The 25,509-nt window shown below is 34.9% G+C and overlaps 1 protein-coding gene across 3 annotated transcripts in view; it reads left to right on the forward strand.

The window, feature by feature from the left end:
- Positions 1 to 24,382, forward strand: part of Wbp4 (WW domain binding protein 4) — a 30,190-nt gene extending 5,808 nt beyond the window's left edge. Inside the window, exons 5-11 of one of the 3 annotated variants that reach the window (XM_087197303.1) lie at positions 4,506 to 4,679; positions 6,920 to 6,966; positions 7,403 to 7,472; positions 9,258 to 9,365; positions 9,530 to 9,717; positions 12,304 to 12,467; positions 23,099 to 24,382. In XM_087197303.1, coding sequence (XP_087053429.1) covers positions 4,506 to 4,679; positions 6,920 to 6,966; positions 7,403 to 7,472; positions 9,258 to 9,365; positions 9,530 to 9,717; positions 12,304 to 12,467; positions 23,099 to 23,306 — 959 coding nt within the window. In that variant the 3' untranslated portion in view covers positions 23,307 to 24,382. The remainder of the gene's footprint in view (positions 1 to 4,505; positions 4,680 to 6,919; positions 6,967 to 7,402; positions 7,473 to 9,257; positions 9,366 to 9,529; positions 9,718 to 12,303; positions 12,468 to 23,098) is intronic. The other 2 variants (XM_087197304.1, XM_013072060.3) reach the window with 2 other exon arrangements.
- Positions 24,383 to 25,509: the final 1,127 nt, after the last annotated feature.

The following is a 25,509-nucleotide window of genomic DNA, read 5'->3' on the forward strand; positions in this document are numbered from 1 at the left end:
ACATAGGCATATAATAGGATTCCAGAAATCCAACAGAAGAATAAAATTCTACAAGCAGTGAGAGAAAAGAAACAAATCCCATACAAAGGAAAGCCCATCAGAATCACAGCAGACTTCTCAATGCAAACCCTCAAGGCAAGAAGAGCTTGGAGTGATGTATGTCAAACCCTAAAGGAAAACAGCCTCCAACCCAGATTGATGTACCCTGCAAAACTATCTTTCAAAATTGATGGAGAAATAAGATCCTTTGATGATAAAGAGCACCTCAGGAACTTCATGAATACCAAACCGGCACTCCAAAGAATTTTAGACAATACCCTAGGAAAAGACAATGAGGATCACAACCCCAGGAAATCCAGCAGAATGAATCCATTGGGCATGACAAATTAAACGCAAAGGGGGAGATTCCAACAAAAAGAAAAAGTCATGACAAGGCTTTTAAATCTTTTAACTTCATCTCCCTAATGAGTGTATAATTCAGTCTTATTATTGTACTAATTAGTATTTTTCTGATTCTGGAGTTGCACACCATTCCTTGTGCTATACTGGCTATTTATCTTATGTCTACATTTTAATTGAGTTGTCTATTAATGAGCTCTAAGAATTCTTTATATATTCTGGTCATAGGTTATATGCATTGTAAATATGGTCTGTTTAAGGACTACTTTTCATTTTAATGATGTCATTTAAAGTTCTAATTTTTGATGGAATCTCATTTATCAAGTTTTTTCTTTTATACATCATATGTTTTGTATCCTAGGTAGTTCTTGCCTACCCTGAATTCATAAACATTTTCCCTTACAATTTCTTCTTAAAGTGTTACACTTTTAGGCTTTCATATTTAGGTTCATAGATCCTTTCAAGTTATTTTCATGTATGGAAATAAAGGGTTGAGGTTAATTTTTTTATATACAGATACCAGGTGTTCTAGTGCCATTTGCTGAAGACACTATCTCTTCCTTGGCTCTTGAATTGCGTTTATATTCTATAAAATGCTAATGTTAAATAATCTTTCAAAACTCAGTGGACCATATATGTGTGGTTCTATTTCTAGATTCTCTGTTTTATTCCAATGATCTATATGTCTTTCCTTATACCAACACTGCCTTGATTACTGTAGCTTTAGAAGAAGTCTTAAAATTAGGTACTAAATGTCTTGCAACACTGTTTTTGTTTTTGTTTTTAACTTTTCTAGGTCCTTTGTACTCCTACGTAACTTTTAAATTTCAATATCCAATTCTTCATTTATAGCAAGTATACACAGACCTGAATTTTTATATATACCTTATGTTTTCTAATCCTGCTAAATTCAAGTACAAGTTCTAGGGGCTCCTAGAGATTTCTTAGTATTTTCTCGGTAGATGATCATTTCATCTACATATAAAGATTTTGCTTCTGCCGTGCCAATCCTATCCTAGTTGTATCATTTTATTGCCAGACTATTTTGATGGGGACTAGGTTTCAAAGTTTAATGGACAGATAAAGAGTAATCATATCTGCCCTTGTTCCCCACCTTAAGGAGAAAGCATTGTATCTTCTCCATTCATATAAGGCGTTCTTGCTGGAAGTATGGAATACATGTCTTTAATCTGTTGAGAAGTTTCTGTTCTACTTCTAGTCTCCTGATAGCTTTTACCATGAACAGCTGTAGAATTTAGTCCGATACTTTTTCTCCAACTAGTGACAGGATCATATGGCTTTTTCCTTTCCTCTGTTCAAATGATGACTTTTGGGGATGGATCTTCCAATGCTGAACCAGCACTGCCATCCCTATAACAAAACCACTTTCTACATCCTGCCAGATCTGACTTCCAATAGTTTGTTTTGTTAAACAAATTTCTATGTTCATACTTTTTTCTTCTATTATCTTTATCCATTTTTAGGATTAGCACAATGTTGATTTCCTAAAATGAGGGGAGAAGTGTTCCTTCTTTTTTCTGCTTTAATTGTTTGATATAATTTATCAGTTAAAATGTTCATGAGCCTGCTGTTGTCATATAGGTAGGTTTTCAAGCCAGGAATATACTTTCTTTAATAGGTGCTATTCAAATTTTATATTTCCTCCAGAGTTAGTTTCCTTAATTTGTCTTCCAAGGTACTTCTTAGAAGTTGTCAGATTTATTTCAAAGAAGATTTTTGTAATATGCTTTCTATATCCTTTTAAATTCTGTAAAATCTGTGGTAATGTCTCCTAGATCTTGCTATTGTAATTTTAAAAATGTATAACTGATATTGTGTAACAGGAAGAAAAGGTCTAAAAGAGCAGGGGAATTGTGAGGGGTAGGGGAAGGGAAAAAAGGGAAAGGAAAAAATATGAGAAGAGGAAAAAAAATGGGAACAAAGTCTTTGCAAATAGGGAAGGGTGGAGGGGGTGAAGGGAGGGCAAGGGAAGGGGAAAAAAATAACCAAGAGACTCATGTAGTGGTACAAGATCCCAATGATGAATGTAACTGTATTTTATACCTAAAATGTACCAATAAAGTTAATGGGGGGAAAAAAAATTTAATGATCTCTTACCTCAGCCTTCTGTGTAGCTGTGATTACAGACATGTACCACAGTACCTGGCTTTTTGTATTCAGACTTTTAAAATACTATTTTAATATTATTACTAATACTATATTGGTAGTTAAGGAAGGGAATAGAGATGTGTGGTTCCATGAAAACAAAGCATTTTGAGAGGAAGAAAAATGTAGATGTTCCTGGGAAATTAGAAGTAGTTAAAAATTCATCTTTTATCTATTATATGGATTAAAAGTACAGCAGTGCAATACAAAGAAAGAGCTTTTACAAATTTACTAGGTGCACGAGGACCTGAGTTTGATCCCCAGTACCAAAAAATATATATACTAGGTGCTGTTAAGATTTCTGCAGATATCTTTAGAATTTTTTTTAATTATACATTTTGTGCTGTGGTCTGTTTGGAGGTGTCTTCCTCAATGATAGTTAAATACATCTTTTTTATTTATTTATTTATTTTTTGTGGTACCGGGGAACAAGCTCAGGACCTTGCGCTTGCAAGGCAGGCAACAGCGCCACTGAGCTAAATCCCCTGCCCCTACATTTTTTAAATAATACATAGCATAGTATTTTTAGTAGCTGTGGAGTAGTTAGGAGCTCAGACTGTGGAATCAAACAGAATTGCCTCTCATTAGTTACCTTGGATTTTTACTAAAATAACATTATGGTGGGCTGGGGATTTAGCTCACTGGTTCCGGCGCCTGCCTTGCACGTGCAAGGACCCGAGTTCGATCCCCGGTACCAAAGGGAAAAAAAAAAAAAGAAACATGGTACAAATTGCTTATTACAGTGACCACATGTAATAAGTTACATAAAGGTAGTATACCATGATTTAATTTTTTCCTAGTGAACAGTTAAATTGCTTAGATTTTCACTATTACAAGGAATACTGCAGTATATCTCATGGTACAGGCATCTTTTTACATTTATTTTCTGTGTGGGTTCAGTTTCAGAAGTGAGATTGTAGTAGTATAGAAGTGTGAATACATCTTATGTATTACAGGTAATACTAAACTCCAGAAATTTTGGACTGATTTATACTTTCACTGGGAAAAAAAAATTATTAACTAGTGTTGGAAATACAGTACATCCATGTAAATACCTGATATGTCAGACACATTGGATTTGATCATTCCTTTCAGAACTCATTGATCTATAAAAAATTATTTTTATTTGCCTTTCTTTTGCAGTGAAAGTAAACATTCATTCTCTGAGTTTACTTTGTACAGTGGTACCTCAGTTCACAAACAATTTTTTCCATAATTCTGGTCACAAACCGAATTGGATGAAAACCGAATCAAATTTTCCTATAAGGTCAACATTGAACCTAACCATTGAATTTGATTCAGTTCTCCTCCAATTCAGTTTGTGACCAGAATCGTGGAAAGAATTGTTTGTGAGCCAAAGTATCACTATACTTTTTTCCCTTTTTCTGTTAGAATGGTTTGATTTGTAAGAAATCTTTGTTAGAAATGTTAACCTGTTAACCCTCATATTCATTGTAAATATTTTTCATATGTATATTTAAAATACGGTACAAAGAAAAGAGCTTTTAAAAAATTTTTTGTTTTTGCCATACAGGAAGATCTTAATTTTTATGTAGCCAAATTTAGCGTTCTTTTACTTTGTGCACCCACACACACACTAAAGATTGCACAGAGGGCCTTGGCACTGAGCTACATCCCCAGCCCTTTTTTAAATTTTTAATTTTGAGACAAAGTCTCACTAAGTTGGGCAAATTGGGCTTGAACCTGCAGTCCTGCCTCAGCCTCCCAGAGTGCTTGAGGTAAAGGCATGCACCACTACACCCTGGTTTATTTACTAGTTTCAGGATAAGTTTTATAACAATGTGTGAAGTCACCAAAAGAATCTTACCAGCCTTTTGATTAAAGTAACATTATTAAAACTATTATTAAATATTATTAAAGTATTTTGACAGTAAAAAAGTTACTTCAGCTTCTTTACCCTTCTTTCATCTTTTTTCTAGAAATTTCAGAGGCAAGCATGTCACTAGTACCCAGCATTACTCCACCTCCCTCGGCATCAAATCAACAGAAAGAAAAGAAGAAAAAGAAGAAGAAAAAAGATCCTTCAAAGGGTAGATGGGTAGAAGGCATAACCTCTGAGGGTTACCATTATTATTACGATCTTATCACAGGAGGTAAGTCATTTAAGCACAGAATTAGTAGAGAATAGTTCCATTAGTGGAACAGAACAGTTTTTGTTTAGGATTTTTATTTAATATTGAAGCACTTTAAACAATGAAAGACTGTAACTTTTCATTTTTACCAAAAGTTTAGAAGAAAAGTATGTGCCCTTCAAAAAGTACCCTTCTCATTGTTGCTCAATTTCATGCTTAGAATCTTAATAATGAATTCCTTCCAAATTATAGCTTTATGTTTTTCAATAATACCTTCTGAAAGTGTGAACTAATGGAAATAAAGCATTTTCATTGAAATAAGGCTTTTCAAATCCACTTTATGTGTAAGACTGTGAGCAAGAAACTGATTTCTTTTATGTGTAGTTGTCTTGATTGACGTAGTAAATTTCTCCATTAAATTGTCAGATACTAGTTTCAGTTAGATACACAATGATGTTTTTCAGTAGGGATATCAAAAATATCTTTTTATTTTCCTTATAAACTAAATATATTTGGAATTTTTATTCCATATAATATAAAGTTTATGGAAAATAAATGCATTTATCTTACTCTCCAGAAACATAAAATTTAGTGGCAGAAATAATAAGCTTGTTACAAGGAGGAATTTTAAAGTGCTATATAGAAGTCTAATATGGTAGCTGAAAATGAAAAATGGTAGTTACGTGAATTTGAGAGATTATCACAGATTGGTTTTGAGCTGATCTCTCAGAATGCTGTCTTAACAGGCATAGTGATGCACACCTGTAATCCCACCTACTCTGGAGGCTGAGATAGGAGCACAGCTTCAGGGCCAGCCTGGGCAACTTTATTAGTAACACACTCTGTCTCAAAATTTTAAAAAAGTTTTAAAAGTAGGGGAGTGCTGTTCCTTAGGTTCAAAAAAAAGCCAAGATCAGTATTTAATCATTTGTATGCCTAGCATCTAATACAGTGCCCAGCACAGTACAAACATTCTGTATGTATTTTGATTAAATAAGATTTCAGATTAATAGGATAAAGTAGTTTAGACAAAACAGTATGAGCCAGAAAATGAAATAGATTTGAAAGTTTAAAGCCTAGAAAATTAACTAGTGGGGATAAAACATAAGGTTCTTTCAAGATGTCAGTGTAAAAGTATGAGACTGGAAAAATAGATTGGGGCCATATTATGGGAAGCTGAGAGAACAGTGGTATGATTTACTGGGATATGAGATAAAGGAAACAAATAAGTTTAAGCAGGACAATAATGAATTCAATTTTGTATGTGTTGAGTTTGAGGTACCTATAGAACATGGCAATTTTCAGTAGCTAATTGATAGAATGAGTTAGAAATGCTAAATAGAGTGGGTTACAGATAATATTGTTAACCTTGATAAATATATAAGATTACAGAGACTAGAGCAAGAAATAGAGTGGGTAGTACATATATTAAAGAAATGGATAGAAAAACCAGCAAAAAATGGTCAAGAAAATAGGATGTGAAGTTGGACATGGTGGCCCACACCTGTAGTCCTAGCACTCTGGAGACTGAGGCAGGTGGATTGTGGATTTGAGGCCAACCTAGGATACTTAGCAAGATCATCTCAAAAAGAAGATAGGAAATTAGATGAGAAAATCATGTAAAAAGCTTGAGATGACAATTTAATTATTATGCTCTTTAGAATCAGTCGGTTTTGGACTACATAGAAATAGTGATTTCTCAGAATTTGAACTGATCCTTAAGTGAAATGGGTATTGTAGTTCAGCAATGAAGATACCATAAATAGGTACTAGGGATAAGAAGTCTTTCTCAAATATACTTAGAAACTAATTTCTTTTTTCCCTTCCAGTGTTTCCTTCACCATCCTATTTATATACTCTTACCTTCAGTAATACATGTTTTTAATTCCTTCATACTTTATCTTGTTCCTCTTCTAAGTCATTCTTATTCCATCTCTCCCTCTCCCCTGCCCCAAGATAACAAAAAAGCCATTCCTTTCCCTCAAAATTTAACAGGCTTACATTCCAGTGAACTCATTGAGAGAAGCCCTGCCTTGCTCTAATAATTCCTTAGAAGTTCCAGTAACTTCTTATCCTTTGTTCTTTTACTTCTTGGTTCTATAGCATTCACCTGGACAATACTGCTGAGATATATGTTGTTTGTTTTTCTTTTTTCAGTTATGTGTTAAACTGGAATTTCTATAATTTTTTGCTAAATTAAATATTTTGGACTTTTTTTTAAGCAAAAATATTTTTATAAATGCAATGTATTTTGCTTTAAGCATCTCAGTGGGAGAAACCTGAAGGATTTCAAGGAAACTTAAAAAAGGTAACTGAAGTATATTGGTAGTGTTTTAGCTTTATTTTTTAAAGTGATTGGCTTCTGGGATTTATGTAACCAGATTTACTTCCAAGTAAGCCCTCTCCCTTCCCCATCCTTTCTTCCTGTAATCCTTTTGTTAGAGGACCGGGTGGAGATAAAACAGTGATATCTGTTCAAAAACCCCATCCATGTGAATATTAGTTGGTTTATAGTCAGTTGCCATCCTGATGTCGCTGACCATCTGCAAGGGATTCCTGGCTTTTAAAAGTGAAACATTCTCTACTTGAATGTTGGCACGTGATTATCACAAACCAGGTTTCCTAGCCAAGATTGATATCACCATCCCCAACTTCCAGATGTCAGGTGGAAAGGAATGGGTGGCTTAGTTATTCAACATATAATCGTTATCTTCAGTTTATTCTGCTTTTTTTCCTCCTATTAGACGAAGGCCATTTGGGTAGAAGGTTTAAGTGAAGATGGTTATAACTATTATTATAATACAGAAACAGGAGGTAAGTGTTATCTTTGATTATCTTAACTATCTAAATTATCCATGAAATTGCTTATTCTGTTGGTGAATCATCTGATTGTGAGAATTTTAGCATTACATAAACAATTCCATAGCAAGCATATATTATTTTTTTAAGTTAAAACATTAATGCAGTAGAAAAGCAAAAAAATTTATCATACTTTGTAGCGTACAGAATTCATATAGCACATGCAAATTTGAGAGAATCATTTTAAGCAATTACTGTTTTTATTTTGATTGTTTTATAAATATAATTTTCTTGGCGGGTACTTCATAGATCACCTAGTTCAACTTTTTTTGTTGTCATTCTGGAAATTAAACCCAAAGCCTCATGCTTGTTTTACCACTGAGCTATACCCTGCAAAGCCTCAACTTTCTTTTTCCTTTTTTAAAAAACAAAACTGAAGCTATTTTAGCAGTGGCTAAAATTGTCATATTTCCACTTTGACTAATTTAATGTTTCAGGTACATAAATATTTATGAAACATGCATTGTTACTAAATTTTTCAAATTAAAAATTTTATCTAATTTCACAAAAGTTTTTAAAAATTTTTACTTTGGTTTCCTACTGCCATTAAATTTGCTAGATGACCTATAATATTGATACTACTTGGGGAGGGTTTTTTTTAATTTTCACTGTACAAAACCCTCTCGTAGCATTAAACATAGCAGGATTTCTCTTTCAGTACATTTAAACACTGAATCTTTAATATAGTAACAGTATGGCTTTAGAATTAGAACTAAGTTCGATACACAATTTCTCTTAACCAGTGATGTGATTGTGGACAAGACACATATCCATAAATTTACCAAAACAGTATCTGGTACATTGTATTTAACAAATTATTTGTGTCTTGAAAATTCTTTTTGATACTTGGGTGAAATTTAGATAAAAGTATTTTTCATTAGCATCTACATGTATTAAGGGGCTGTAATACTGAATGATTTTGGCGTATGCCAGAGCAGTATAGTTATTAATAGCAATTCCTTTTACTCTTAAAACCATCTCATGTGGACATTAAATTGTTTAGTCTCCCTTTTATTAAGTTAAAAATAGAGATTGTATACAAGACAATTAGACATGCTTTCATTTTACTAAAAGCGTTGTGAACCACTAGATGGCAGTAGAGTTCAATTGAAGTTTATTTCCCCCAATAAAAATGAGAAAATTATATTCGTTCAGATCTTCACGATATCATTTCACTTTGTGAAAATCCCAGAAAAATCTTTGTGATAGTAAAGTGTAGAAAATCTCATCATTTTCATTGTTTCCTGAAATTATTGTCAGATAAATGGTGAGAGTCCTTAAAATATCATATCACCCAGTTCTCACATCTCTTTCAGTAGGCGTTGTAGTTTATACAGCTAGTAAATCTGGGTTTTTAAATTGAAATCAATTTTGAAAGATACAAGAGTCAGAGGTTTGAGAACCATTATTTATCTTTTTGATCAAGTATTAGTGTGAAGTGAATACAGTATTACAGAGGTCACAGTAAAAAATGTTATAGTGTAGGTTATGCACATATGAAAGAAACGCTCATTACTAGTATGCAAAAAAAATAAAAATAAAAACTGGCCAAACTGATAATCTGAACATCAATGATGTACAAATACATAGCTAGTCATAACCGTGAATCTGTGCCCCCAATAGATGTAACAAAAAGTGTTTGTATCTCTCAGATCAATGATATACTAAGGGTTAATAATTGTAAATGACACAAAATGTTTGAATTAAGTCAGGCATGGTGGCACTTGTCTGTATTCCTAGCACTCAGGAGGCTGAGGGAAAAGAATCAGTATGAGTTCAAGGCCAACCTAAACTACATGGTGAGATCCAGTCTCAAAAAACACACACCAAAAAAAGGTATTAGAATTGGTAAGTAAATAGTGTGACTATTAAAATGTGTTGAGCAGGATCCAAATGGGAAAAACCTGTATCTCTCATATCAGTGACCTCCTAAGGGTTAATGATTGTAAATGATTAAAAGTGTTAAGAGTTGGGAAGTAAATAACATGACTGTTAAAAAATGTGTTGAGCAGAATCCAAATGGGAAAAACCTGATGATTTCATTCCACATACTGGCAATATGCTTTCTAATAAGGCCGATGAAAAGTCACTTGGCACCCTAGAAGAATCTGAATCATCAGATAGTGAATCTGATAGAGAACAAAAGGAAGCAAAAGGAGAAGTCTCTACAGAAACAAAACAGCCAAAAATAAATTTTAAGGTAGGTTCTTGATTTACTCGTCATAAAAATTTATCAATTTATAAGAAAATTCCATAGACCTTTGGTCTTCTAGTATAGGAAATAAAGCCAGGACATGTTTGAAGGTCCCCTCCCCCAGCCTTGATTTTGCTTTTCATGGATTTAATTACCCATGGTCAACCAAGGTATGAAAATATGAAATGGAAAATTCCAAAAATAATCATAAGTTTTATATGCTTTTCTTAGTAGTATGATGAAATCTCTTAGATATAATTTTTCTGTTTTATTAATATTGTTAATGTCTTACTATATCTTTTTTTTTTTTTTTGGAACTGGGAATTGAGCTCGGGACCTTGTGCTTTCAAGGCAGGCAGCAACACCACTAGGCTAAATCTCTATCTATGCCTTTTTATTTTATTTTATTATTTTTTTTATTGTTCTGGGAATCAAACTCAGGTCATTGAGCTTGCAGGGCAGGCAGCAGAATCACTGAGCTAAATCCCTGGCATATGCCTGATTTTTAAATTGAGCTTTATCACAGGGATGTGTGTATAGTAAAAATATAGTATCTTATAGGGTTCAGTACTATCTGGTTTCAGGCATCAACTGGGAATTTCACACATCCTCAAAGATAAGATGGGCCTGTTATATTTTGGCAGCTGGATAAATGATTTAACTGTTTACTGATACCTGTTTGAGAAATGTTACTAATTTCATTTTAGATTTCTTAAGTTTGAACGTCTGTTTTTTTCCTTTTTACACACTTGACAGATTAAGCTTGAGAGTAAACAGACAAACGATTGGATAGATCTGTGTTTGGAAGTGTTTTGGCCCTACACAACAGACAGCCGTTAGACAAATACTTTTTGGGATGTTAGCAAAGGAATCCTTAAAGGTGATTCCTTTTAGAAGGATGTGTCTAGGGCTGGGGATTTAGCTCAGCTGTTCTGCCACCTGCTCCGCAAGCATAAGGACCCAAGTTTGAGCCCAGTACCAAAAAAAAAAAAAAAAAAAAAGAAGGATGTGTCTAGAGGAGACCAGCAAACTCAGAACACAAGGAGAAATGAAAAGTATTACAGATGGTAATGGGGTTGGATAAGAGGTATAGAAGTAGGGGAGTCAGAAAGCCAAAAGAGTTAAGAACTACTATACTCGGAGGACTTTGGCTTTTAAGATTTCATGGGTAGGGCATTTCAAGTGCTAAACTAGTTCAAATTAAAAGGAATATAGGTGTAAGGATTTAATATTGTACTGCTGTCTACATGCCAGGTGCTGTATATGAGAAGAACTTATACTAGATGACTAAAGCATAATGAAGGCCAAAATTATTGGTTTTGAGGCTCACAAAACTGAGGCCAGGTAATTTTTAAGCTTCCTGTGATGATAGCAGGAGTTTGAATAGGGAAAAAAATTGTACCAGTGTTGCCAAAATTATCAGTGAGTATAGAGTAGTGGCCCGAGGTCATTGCTCATACAAGGAAGAAAGGAGAACAGTACAGAAAGTGGTATGATTGTCAGAGGAGATCTTTAATGCATAAAGGGTCAGAATCAAAGTATCGTGAACTTGTACCTCAGTAAAAATGTTTTATTAAGAAAGTCATGTCCTGGAAGCAATCAAGATTGCTAAAACAAAGCAGACACTACCCCCTAGTTCTGTGATACCAGCCTCATGAAGGGCTGAGCTAACATCCATTCAAAGAATTGCAAAGGAGGGCCGGGGATTTATCTCAGTGGCTTAACACCTGCCTGACAAGCACAAGATCATGAGTTTGATCCCCAGTACCAAGAGGGAAAAAAAACCAAAAAACAAAGAATTGCAAAGGAAACTATCCCAGGCAACTGCTTATTATTGTACAGTTTTCAGAGAGACTTAAATCTAGTTTGTGGTCCTAATCTGGGTTACAAGGCTTTGTTATTCTAGATGAACAGATGCCATAAAGTACTTGCCCTACTCTGGGACTTCTATGGAGTTGCTTCTGTCACAGGGAATGTCTAATTTGCGCAAAGATGCTAGTAGTGTAGGCCAGTGAGGCTTTGGCAGTGTCCTCAAAATGAAAGTGGGTTTCATTAAGACTAACAGTTTCAAGAGCTCCTTAAATAGCTAATAGCTGTTGAAGGGTCTGATGATATGACATCAAATTCAAAAGAGATGCAATATAAATAGAAGTCACTGTTGGATATGTAATTTGGGTAAGAAAACAGAAAAATAGCCTATGTATTTACATGCCCTTAATTATGCAACTCGTAACATTAATAGGATCTTGTTATATTGCTTTAAAATACACAGCATTGGATGTAGTGTATTAATATTTTAGACATAAACCTAATCAAGCATTGAAGTTCTTCTAATGTACATTATTATGTACAAATTGAAACTACAGTACTAAGTTAATACTTTTTTTTAATCTGTAACAAGACTTTTAAAAGAAATTTTGTTTTTGTCCGGGAACATTTTTTGTGTTTTGTTTTGTTTTGTTTTTTGGTACCGGAGATCGAACTTGGGTCCTTGTGCTTGCGCAGCAGGTGGCAAAACCACTGAGCTAAATCCCCAGCCCTGTCCTGGAACTTTTGCTTGAAGTGTATTATTTCTTGACTTTTATATTTCAGGAAAAAAATAAAAATAGCAATGAAGGAACTGTCCCAAAAATACAGAAAGAAAAAAGTGTCCAAAAACAGAATTCATCAGGTCTAAATGAAGAAAAATCCAAAACTTTGAAAAAATCAAACCCATATGGAGAATGGCAAGAAATTAAGCAAGAAATTGAGAATGAGTAAGTACTTGAAATTTTAACCTACTTTTTTTTTTTGGTACCGGGGATCGAACTTGGGTCCTTGCGCTTGCGCAGCAGACGGCGAAACCACTGAGCTAAATCCCCGGCCCCTAACCCTTTATTACAAAGATTATACAATAGACCCTCGAGTTACAATCAGTCTGACATATGAACAACTTGGATTGCAACTGGAATTTTACTTTTAACTTATGACCAAAGTCACTTACGACACGAATGTGAGCCAATTGTGCTTCCAGATGGTCTCAGATATACATTTAACCCTTTAAGAGTTCTGGAAGGAACAATACAGCATCCTTTCCTGTGTGGAGTTAATTGAGAAATCCTGGGCCGATGTCTCTCTCATGACACTGAGATCAGCATGGAACAAACTGTGGCCTAAAATTATACAGGAGAGAGACTTTAAAGGTAATTGAAAAACTTGAGTTAGAATCAGCCCTCAGAAATAAATTGAGTTCATAAGTCAAGGGTCCACTGTACATCTTAGTTCTTTCACAACTTGTAGCCACTGATTTCAAGGATTCTGTGTTCATTAAAATAATAACACTTTTCTTATATTTCTAGAGTAGTTAGTATTTATTTATTTATTTATTTATTTATTTATTTATTTTTGGTACCAGGGATGGAACTCAGATCCTTTCACTTGCAAGGCAGGCAGCGGAACCACTGAGCTAAATCCCTAGCCCGGTTTTTGTTTTTTATAATTAAATTTTTTTTTTTTTTTGGTACCGGGGATTGAACTCGGGTACTTGCGCTTGTGCAACAGGTGGTGAAACAAACCACTGAGCTAAATCCCCGGCCCATAATGAAATATTTTTAAAAGTAAGGTAATGGTTATCTTGAAAAGTAAGCTGATGATTTACTAAAATTAAGCAAAGGTAAGCCTAATTCCTATGAAAACTTGACTTTTTTGATAAATTTTTATTTTTATTGGCGTATCTTTACAGTACATAATGACTGCATTCCTTGTGGGAAATTGGCACATGTATATAACACATCTTAATTCTTTTTTCATTTCCTTCCTCCACTCCTTCCCTCTTCTATCTCTTGGTCTCCTTCCCTTTTGCAAAAGATCTATCTCCCTATATCCTACTATGTTTTATTTTGCTTTTTATAATTTCAGTTTCTCATATAAGAGAAAACATGCAATATTTATTTCACTTAACATGGCCTCAAAGTGCATCTATTTTTCCTTATGACAGAGTGGTATTCATTGTGTATAAATACCACATAGCCCACTTCCCAAGACTTACCCTATTGAGTATGTATGTATCACTCTCATATGATGTCTTTAGCTCTTTTTGAGAGATACCTGGAAGGGGAATAGCTGGGTCAAATGAAATTTCCATTTTTAGTTTTTTGAGGAATTTCCATACTGATTTACATAGTGGTGGTACTAGCTTACATTCCCACCAGCAATGTAAAAGGGTTCCTTTTTCCTTGAAGGTTTGCATTCTTGATGATAGTTATTCTTTCTGGAGTAAGGTGGAATCTCAGTGTTATTTTAATTTGCATTTCTCTAATGGCCAGTAATATTGATCATATTTTCATATTATTTATTGGCCATTTGTACTACTACTTCTTCAGAGACATGTTTGTTCATTTTACTTGCCTTTTGGGGTGGGGGGACAGTACTGGGGATCAAACCCGGGTCCTTTTGCTTGCAAGGCAGGCGGCCGCACCACTGAGCTAAATCCCCGGCCCTTAGTTGCCTATTTTTTTATTAGGTCTTTTATTTTATTTTGGGGATGATGTCTTTTTTTTAGTTCTTGTATATTGTAGATAATTAGTCCTGTGTCTGAGGGATAGCTGCCAAAATTTTTTTCCCATTCTGTAGATTGTGTCTTTACTCTGTTGGTTTCTTTTGCTATGCAGAAGCTTTGTAATATGATATGATCCCATTTGTTTTTTTGTTTTTGTTTTTTTTTGGTACCTGAAATGGAACTTGGGTCCTTGCACTTGTGGAGCAGGCGGTGGAACCACTGAGCTAATCCCCGGCCCACATTTGTTGATTCTTGATGTTACTTCTTGTGCAACTAGGGTTCTGTTGAGAAAGTTTTTGCATGCACATATGTCTGCAAAAGGTTTGCAAAAACTATTTTATCTTCTAGCATATTGTTTCTATTTCAACATTTAGATCTTAGATCCATTTCTGATTTTATTTTAGTACATAGTGGGAGATACGGGTCTATGTTACAGAGTATTGTTATAGACAGCGCATGTGAAACTACTTGTTTAAATGGGCTTTTTTTTTTTAATGTATAACTTTATTATCATTCACTAAGCACACACATATACAAAAATTAAAATTATTCAAAGAAAAACAATGCAAGGGAAAAAAACCTATAATATTCAAATTAATAAAACAACCAAAGCAAAACTGAAAAGTACTTAAACATTTTTCCATATAATTTTTTAAAAATCTCAAACATTAACAAGACATCAGAAGATGTAATTTGTTTTAGAAAGATTTTCAGAACTACTATTGAACAGATAGTGGTCTGGGGAAAAAATTCTAATTAGCTAGTATAGACTCCACATAGGCCCAATTTTTTTTTTATTTAAATTTTAATACAGTTATGTGACACGTGATGGAAATATAATCTGAGAAATATGTTATTAGGGAATTTCATCCCCGTGTATTGCAAAGTACCACACAGAGTGCCATCTTCTAAGTGCAAACTGAAAAGGTACAGGTCAATCATCTGTGATGGCCCCTTGATATTATCAAAATACGTAGTTAAACACAAGATACATGAGGTTACCACTGGCATAGCAGCACACTGTTTTACAGTAAAATCTTTTATATAAGTAGGATTATGCTCTAAACAATGAAAAGCACAGTATGTTATGATAAGTACCTAAAACACTAACAGTCATTTATCACACTGTCAAGTACTGTGTACTATACATAGTTGTATGTGCTGCTTCTGGAAACATACCCTTGTCTCCTTTGATCTCAGTGATTCTTCCTTTCCAATCCACTGATGATCTCCAGCCTAGTCTCTATCTACATCTCTTCCTATAGTTTTAAACACAATCTGTATATGGATTCTTTTCAGATTCCAGCCTCTAACTCTGATCTCTCCCCTTCCCCTCCTGGCACCCCTACTCCTTTGAACCTTTTCTTCATATTTCAAATTATCAGTTATTCATTTTAATCATTTTGATCCTTAATTACACCTTCAGTTTCTCACACTAGAGAAACTATTCGGTATTTACACATGTGGGTCCTATTTATTTCACTTAAGAGTATGGCCTCAATATGCATCCATTTAGCTATAAATAACTAGTTTCTCTTTCTTTATGGCTGAGTGGTTCTCCATTTTATTAAAAAACCACATCTTCTTTATCCAGTCTCCAGTTGATGGGCACTTGGACTGTTTCCAAGCTTTAGCTATTACAAACTGTGTCGCTATAAACATGGGTGCACATATATCACTGTGCTATGATTCTTTTAATTCTTTTGTGAAAATACCCAGCAGGGGGATAGCTGGGTCAAGTGGGGCTTCTAGTCCTAGCTCTTTGAGGTATCTCCATACTGATTTCCACAGTGGTTGCATCAGTCTGCACTCCCACCAACAATGGAGAAGGGTTCCTTTCTCCCCACACCCCCGCCATCATTTGTTATAGGATGATTTCTTTATAACAGCCATTCTTTCTGGGTTGAGGTGGAATCTCAGTGTTGTTTTCATCTGCATCTCTCGAATGACCAGTGATGTTGAACATTTTTTCATATATTTATTTGCTGCTTTTACTTCTTTGTCTGAGAAATGTCTGTTCATTTCAGATGCCCATTTTTGTATTGGCTCTTTGAATTTCAGGGATCTGATTTTTTTCAACTCTTTATATATTCTATGTAATAGTCCTTTGTCTAAGGTACAGCTGCTGAAAATTTTTTCCCACATTATAGGTTTCTCTTAGCTCTGTTGGTGGTTTCTCTTGCAGTGCAGAAGCTTTTTAATGAGATGAGATCCCAGTTGTTGATTCTTTGTGCTAGTTCCTGTGCTACTGAGGTTTTGTTCATGAAGTCTTTTCCTATGCCAATGTCTTCAAGAGTTCTACTTATCTTCCAGCAAATTTAATGTTTCTGTCTTAATATTTAGATCTTTAATCCACTTCGATCTTAGTTTAGTGCACGGTGATAGATATGGGTCTAGTTTCAATCTTTGGCAGGTTGAAATCCAGTTTTTCCAACACCATTTATTAAAGAGGCTATCTTTCCTCCAATGAGGGTGGTTGGCTCCTTTGTCAAAGATGAGGTGGCTGAGTATATCTGTAGTTGTTTCTGCATCTTCTAATGTAATCCAGTGATCCTCGGGTCTGTTTCTTTGCCAGTACCATGCTGTTTTTATCACAGTAGCTTTGTAGTATAGTTTCAAGCTGGGGATTGTAATACCCCCAGCCATATCTCTGTTGCCTAGAATTGGTTTTGCTATTCTAAGTCTCTTCTGGTTCCAAATGAATTTTTGGATTGTTTTTTCTAGTTCTGTGAAGTATATTGTTGGAATTTCAATTGGCATTGCATTAAATCTATGTAGTAGTTTTGGAAGTATGGCCATTTTCACTATATTGGTTCTTCCTACCCAGGAGCAAGGGATGTCTTTCCATTTTCTTATATCCTCCTCAATCTCCTTTTTCAGAGTGCTACAATTTTCAGTGTAGAGATCTTTTGCTTCCTTTGTTAGATTGATTCCTAAATATTTCATTTTTTGGGGTGCTATTGTAAAAGGAATTGTTTCCCTAATTTCTCTCTCAGTGAGTCTGTTATTTATATATAAAAAGGCTATTGTTTTTTGGGTGTTGACCTTATATCCACCTACTCTACTGAATCTGTCAATTAAGTCTAGAAGTCTTTTGGCATAGTATTTTGGGTCTTCTATGTAAAGTATCATATCATCAGCAAATAATGACAGTTTAACTTCTCCCTTTCCTATCTTTATTCCTTTTATTTCTTTCTCTTTTCTAATAGCTATGGCTTATGTTTCCAGAACAGTATTGAACCAGGAGTGGTGATAGTGGGCATCCTTGTCTTGTTAGCGTGAAACTTTTCAGTTTTTGACCATTTAATCTATCACCTTTAACTGTGTGAATTAAATGAAGATCAAGGACCAACCCAACATATGCTTATATTGGATAAACTCTTCAATATAGGAACTTTACCCTTCAGGATGGGGAGTTAGAAGGAGTTGGGGAGGGAGGAATAGGTAGGTAGAAGGATAGGGGAAGGTTAGCAGTGAGGCCAGAGAGCACAGGCGCGAGAAGGAAAGAGAAGAAAAGACAAAGAAGGAATACAAATTAGGGCCAGAACAGGAGCACAAAGGAGAGATGAAGAACAATGTGGGAAAGCAAGACAGCAAGGCAGAGAGAGAGAGAGGAAAAAAAACAAGCGAAAAAAATAAAAAATAAATTTAAAAAAATAGAACAGGAAGAAAAAAAAACTTCAGAAGAGTAGAAAAGAAGAAAAAAAATATTAAAAATAAGAGCAAAAAATGTGCTAATTTTGAAAATAACAAATAAAAGCTACAAATGAAGGGCATCCTTCAGGGTGTGTCTCTGCTGTCACAATGGACAACGTGGGCAGCAGTGTGCAGTTATAAGTCAATGAGTCTCAATAAGCTAGTCCTAGACCCATGAGATTCAGGCAGATTTCTGGCTGCAAGTCCCAAGTTGAGCTCCCTGTCCTCCTGCAGGGTTGTACTCTGCAAGTTTCTACTGCGGGTTCCAGTTGCCCTTACCCTGAAGATAGTCCAGGTTCCAATGGGAGGTGATGATCCCTCCAACTTACCAAGCACAGTGGTCTGGTGTGCCTTTTTTGCAGAGATTCTCTTCACTTTTCCAGTGGGCTTGTTTTCTTCAGGTAGCCTGAGAGAAGCCCTCTCTCTGTTGTTCACTTCTGCAGCTCAGGACAGTGCCTTTTATGTCCCCCTGTGCCTCCTCTCTTTGTTGGAAACTGGTGGAGCAAGCCTGAGGAAGCAGGTCCCAGTCAGCCTACAACTGCTCGGCCCTGCTCAGCCTGGCTTTATTTTCTTGAAAGTGGCTTGCTAACATTTTTAAGCAGTACAGCCGGTATCCAAAAAACAGAAGTTTGCTATCAGTTAAATCTTGGTAAAGATGTTATCTAATTTATATTATTAGTTTATTTATTAAAATCAGTTCATTTATTCAAATCATTTATACCATGAAAGGAAGATATCACTCTCAGTTTTATATTTCAGTGTTTCTTTAAGGCTTCCCCCTTCTGGTGGGGGAAAAGGATCTACATGAGTAAAGCAGTTATTCTTTAAAACATTACTGAATTTAAATGGTAATGTAGGGTGACTGCCTTGCATATACTTTTACAGTGAAATTATTTATTGTTAAAACCATAATGAAAAGGTCATATTTTCCATAAAATAGACCATACAAGCATTAAACAACTCTGTAGCCTAGATAGAGAAACAACTATATCCAATTATAATTGATTGCCTGGTTTGACATACCATAATATCTTACGAATGCTCTGAAAATGTTACAATGAAATGTTCAAGTATTTATATTCGTGAAGTACTAGAAAATATGTATAATTGCTACATAATACCAGTTACTACAATAAGCATATTGACTCTGTACATTGAAGTTGCAGAAATAATAATCTGCTCCATTACTGAGCTCTTAAGTGACTTAAAATAGGAAGATGGTCCTACTGTGACAAAATTTGCTATATTTCAAAACTGAGATATCTTTTTGTTACCCCTATGGTAACTATTCTGTGAAGACATTCTTTGTAAATTTTAGCCTAGTTTGGTAGGTGATTATGCAGTGGATTATGTCTAACTTCATAAGTATATTAACATTTTTTTTGTTTGTTTTGCGTTTTTGGATGTTTTGGGGTTTTTTTGGGGGGGGGGTTGCTTTTTTGAGACAGGGTCTCAATTTGTAGTTCAGACTGGCCTTGAACTCACCGTGTAGCTCAGGCTAGCCTTGAACTTGTGATTCTCTTGCCTCAGGCTCCTGAATGCTGGTCTTAATAGATGTGTACCAGCACTCCCAGCTAACCTAATTTGCTTAAGGGAAATTTTCCCCTCAAACCCCGTAACAATACATACTTATTGTAGAATATGTTTTAAAATGAAAAGTATAAAAATCATTCACTTCCCCAGAGGTAAAAGTAACATTTTGATGTATTTTACCTGGTTTTTAATCTTTTTTCTCATTTTACATTATTAATACTGTCCTCTTACGTTAAAGTTTTATAAAGTGTATCTGCTTGCTGTGTAATATTTCATCTTTCAGATGTATCTTAATTTTATTCAGCCATTCTTTTTTATGGAATTTATTTTTCCCATTTTTTAATAATGAACTCTTATTACATGGATGTTTTTCTGTACACATTTCTTTTGTTTGTTTGTTTGTTTTTTCAGTACTGGGGATCGAACTTAGGACATTGCACTTGCCAGGCAGGCGCAACGCCACTGAGCTAAATCCTTGGCCCCTTGAGCATTTTAAAATTTTAGTCCTCAGTACCCTATTTCTTTCCAGAAAGAGTATACCAATTGCTTTTTCATCAGCAGTTTCTGGAAGTTCTATCCCTTTAGACACTGAGCATTTATTATTAATGAGCTTTTAATTAGTTTTTAACAATAACTTTATTTTTAAAGTTTTTGAACTGTCATTACTACTTTAAAATTTTACCTTTGTGTTTATATTCTCATATTATTTTTGCAATCCTACCAAATTTCCTATTCTTATATTTTTACAATTATCATAATAACTCTAGGAACATAGTTTTCTAAACCTGAATTTTTATCCATGTATGTATAGGGTGGAATATAAAAAGAACATAAATAGTTCTTTTTCTCTGAAGTATAGTTATCAGGATCCATAGATGATGAGAGATCACTATTCTTGCTTTGTCAGCTTTGTCGTAGGAAGTATATATAATCCACTCCAGTGCTCTTTTCATTGCAAATTATAAAAATTCTTAAATGTCTGGGGTACAGTGGTTTCAAATGTAGCTTGAATAAAGTTACTGTATCAGGGAATCATATCTGTCTCTTTTTTTCTCTTTGAGCTCTGCTTTCCTCTGAATTGATGACCTTTTCAGACAAGCTCTTTCTGCCTACTGGAAAAGCTCTAGGTTTATGTCACACTTACAGTTAGAAATTCCAACAAAAAGAGTTTTTGCAGAGCATCCACAGAAGGAAGACCTAGTGTGGAGGTCCTCAATGGGACCTGACATGTCCAGAGAGCAATAGAAAGGAAAGGAGTAACAGGAGCCTGATCACAGTAGGGCCGAGAAGGACTTTGCCTTCATAATATTTGAGATGAGAGTCATGGAGATGTGAATAGAAGAGTCACACGTGGGCCAGGGATTTAGCTCAGTCGCGCCGCATCTGCCTCTCAAGCAAGGTCCTGAGTTCGAGCCCCAGTACCGGAAAAAAAAAGTCACAAACTCAGTAAGCAACACTATAGAAATCAATACTGAACTAAAACTAGAAATTCCATTTGACCCAGCTATTCCCCTTCTAAGTATCTTCCTGAAGGAGTTAAAGATACATTACAGTGATACGTGCATAACCATGTTTATAGCAGCATAATTCATAATGGCTAAATTTTGGAAGCAATGTGTATAAGTGGATAAAGAAACTATATTTACAGACAGTGAAGTACTACTCTGTCATAGAGAAAAATAAACCTGATGAACCTGACTGACTTGAAGGAAAATGGGTACACCTTGAGATCATAATGTTAAGTGAAACAGACACTCAGATTTAAATATTGCATGGTTTCTCTCACGAGAGAAACTCAAATTATAAATAAAGAGCAAAATAAAAGAAATAGGAAGTAGGGAGGTAGATCTTTCTCATATGGGAAGGGGATTAAGTGATGAGAGGGAGAGAAAGGGGATGAAAAAAGAATTAAGATGTTTTATGTATGTCTACCAACTCCAAACAAGGAATGTAAACATGCCCTGTACACATATAGTACTAATAAAAATCCCAAGTAGAAATTTATGATATGGAGATAGATTTGTCCAGTGACCAAAAACCCTGCTACTCTTGACTTAAGTCTCTACCTGGATTAGTGGAATTTCTTAGTTTTGCTTGGAAACAGCGTGGGATAGGGAAAAGAATGTAGGTATGGGGTCAGTCAGGCCTGGGTTTTAATCCAAGCTTTACTTAACAGTTTTGTTTAACCAAGTTATTTGACCCCTCTCAGTCTTGGCTTCCTCTTATTACAAGAATAAAATGCCAAGAATTAATACCTCATCAAGTGATGTGGTTACTATTCCTTTTCTCTTTTTTTTGTAGTACTTGGAATTGAACAACACAGGGCCTTTGCACTGAGCTACATCCCCAGCCCTTTTCTAAAAAATTTTGAGACAGGCCCAGGGATTTAGCTCAGTGGTTCCGCCACCTGCCTAGCAAGTGCAAGGACCTGAGTTCGATCCCCGGTACCAAAAAAAAAAATTTTGAGACAAAGTCACTCTAAATTGCCTAGGAAGGACTTGAACTTGGAATCTTCCTGCATCAGCCTTGCAAAGTGCTGGAAATACAAGCATATAATACCATACCTGGCTACTTGTGATCTTAAATCTGCCATTGTTGACAGTGTAAGGGAAAATAGGGAAGGAAGTAGGACAAATAAAAATGGTACTTAAGGGGGCAGGGATTTAGCTCAGGCACCTTGCCTGCCTTGCAAGCGCAAGGTCCTGAGTTTGATCCCCGGTGCCAGGAAAAAAAAAAAGGTACTTAATGTGTACTCAACACAATTAGGAAAAGTTCTAGAAAGCATCTATTTTCAAAACAAATTATGTTCTACATTACCCATCTCTGCTTTTCTCTGCATGCCAGCTTAATTCTGTACCTCTATACCTTTCTCCAAATAGGATGATACGCAGTTCCCAACAGATTTTACATTCTGAGCCACTAAAGGGAGTTAAACATAATAATGGTCTTTCTGCCCTATGTTCAAGAATCTGGTTGATGAGTTGATGGGAGTGTGTAGCTTAACAGTACTTCTTCCTCTTTCATAGACCAGTTGACTATCCAGGTTGTAGGGTACTAACTACCATAGGCTCATGTTAATCAGATAACTGATTTCAGGACCAATCAAATGATTATTTATAACTAACCATGTAGATGGTTGAAGGACTAGTTCTTGGAAAAAAGGGGGTGCTTGGCAGATAGCCACACTGAATCTTCTACACTAGGACATTAAGATTCCATGGTTTTCATCTTGTGTTTTATAGCCTCCAGAGTCTCTGTCAGTACATGGCAAAATATCTCTCCTTAAAAAATGTTTTTTTAAATCTGTCCTTTTTCTCTCTACTTCTACTGCTTATCATGTATTGGCACAAGCATTTTCTGAGGTGATATCTCTTGTACAACAGAAATAAAAAAGTAGATAGTGACTTTTCCTAGCACGTAACACCGTAGTAAAAGTTAGATATCTTAAATGAAATTGTAAAATAAATATTTTAAAATAGTTTACTACTCCAGAATGACCACCTTCTAACTTGTCAGTGTTACTGTCATTAGAAAGACTTCGGGGCTTTGGTGACTTATAGGTTACATACAAACATTTATCTTATTCTGTCAAATAATTTTTATTTTTGCTTTCTGTTCTAGCAAGGAGGTAGATTTGGACCTTCCAAGCACTGAAAATGAATATGTATCAACTTCTGAGGCTGATGCTGTGGAACCCAAAGTGGTATTTAAGGAAAAAACAGTTACTTCTCTTGGAGTTGTGGCAGATGGATTGGCGCCAGTCTTCAAAAAGAGAAAAATGGAAAATGGAAAATCCAGAAATTTAAGACAACGAGGTGATGATCAGTGATTGCAAAAGATCTTTTTATACATGAATTTTGACAATAATGGAGACTTACACATCCTAAAGCTTCTCTGCCTTTGTTACTGAGTACTTTGATGATGGAAATTTAGATTTATTCTAAATGTGTTTTATGTGAATTAAATCTTTTTCACGTGAAATTTATTTTTATTCCTAAAATGGAAGCCTACCACATTGCATTGTAATACAGTGTATTATGTTCATTGTCTAAAAATTGCTAATTATGTCATAATTTAAGATGCTATGTGTCTGTTATTTAAAATACAGAAAAATAAGACCTTTATTCCATTCTTACTTATGTGAACATTTTTATCCTATATTGAAAATGCATTAGTTTAGCATACTGTTATTAAAAAAATAAGAATCAGACCACATAAGAGAAGATTCACAGCCTAGTGACAATGTGGTTCTGAGGATCCTAGCCAAAGGTTGATGTAAATGGATGTATATTGGTTTATCTTACTCAATTTAAGATCAAAGGCCAGAATCAGGAGCAGCTCAGGTACTTCAAATGTAGAGCATAAAATGGAGCAAAAACTGGACCAAAGGTAAAAATGGGTATTTTGCCTATGTTCAGTTTAAAACAACAAATGCTACATAAGCATTTTAACTTTGAGCCAACCATTGTACTAAAAACCGCGATGTAAAAAAGAAACATGTCCTTATTCTTCAGGAGTTCACATTCCAACTTGGTCCTTTTTCCCCAGTCATGTACTTTTCTTTAACAGCCTTATATGTGCTGGGAAAGATTTTTTAAGGCTTATTTAAAGATATGTAGCTAAAGGCTTGAACTAAAATACTAAGGTCTCTGACTTCAGCAGATGTTTTTAGTATTCAGTTAGACATACTAGAAATTTCTCATTTTCTGGTTAGAGTTCTTAAAAAGTAGAATTTTCTTAATCTATTTGAAGTAGGTTCCTCCCATTATTTTACAAATTTATTGTAAAATTGTATTTTTCATAGATTGTACAGTATTTAACTTTTGGTAGCAAATATTTGTCTTTTTACTAGTACTAGTGTACATATAAGAACAATAGCTTATTAAAGACTTCATAAAGTAAATACTGCTTTTGTTGAATTTTTTGAATTTAGAATGTTTTTTTCCCCCTTCTAATACTGATCGGTCATTTTAGCATTGGTTAATATAAAACTTGGAGATTGTCTTTGCATTTCAGTCTGTTTATTTGGGTATTTCATGAATATAAATGCCCAAACTGTCCTCTCCACTGTGAAGAAATATTTTGTAGTTTGAGATAGTAGCTGGTTTATTGTGTAGTTGAGCAAGGCATTTTGGTCCTTTTTTAAGATGAGCTCTCCCTCTGCACCCCTGGGCTCAAATGGTCTTCCTGCCTCCTCAGTAGCTGAGACTATAGGCCAGTGCCCAGCTCTTAATTTTTTTTTTTTTTTTTTGACACCACTAGCAATCAAACCCAGAGCGTTGTGTATGCTGAGTAAGTTCTATACCAGTGAGCTAGTGAGCTACATTACCACCTTTCATTATTTTATAATTTTACACATGTTGGAAGATTATAAAAATATTTTATTATAAATATAGTATCAATGTGTTTTTTTTTTAATCCCAGTAATCTCTGACCCCCTTATCTGTGACCACAGTGAAATTTTTCTCCCCCCTCGCCATGTTAACCCTGGATGTATGTGGCTAGCTTTTGTGATTCTTGGATCCATACATGAGGTACGTGCTGGTGAAATTATATTTAATCAAGCATGGTCCAAGCAGCCAAAAGTAGTTTTATTAATACAGTCTATAAATTCTGGGAACTATGCTAGGAAGCAACAGTACCAAGCATGTTTGTATTAAGTAATATCACTGCTCATAGGTACATCATATATACTTGCAGTAATTAGAATTTTTCTTGGTGTCATATCAATATTATACTGACTTAATTGCTATGTTTTTATAGTATGTTTTAACTACTGGTAGAGCAAATATCGCTATCCTCTTTTTTTTTCAAGGTGTTCATACCTCATAACCATTTGTTATTTCAAATAACATTTTGTCAAGTTGTCTCCCTTTTCCCAAAAAACAAAAAAATACTCCTTATGTTTTTGTACTATTTTATTTATACTTTGGTGTACTACCAGTTGAGTTGGTAGCAACTACCATCTTTCTGACATTCTTCTCATCAACATGTTTTTTCATCTAGTCGGTTCTTTTATGTCCATCTGCAGT

Source organism: Heterocephalus glaber, unplaced genomic scaffold (assembly GCF_053883595.1).
Source record: "Heterocephalus glaber isolate CG9 unplaced genomic scaffold, H.glaber_assembly_v1.0 deba00001666, whole genome shotgun sequence".
Lineage (NCBI taxonomy): Eukaryota > Metazoa > Chordata > Mammalia > Rodentia > Bathyergidae > Heterocephalus > Heterocephalus glaber.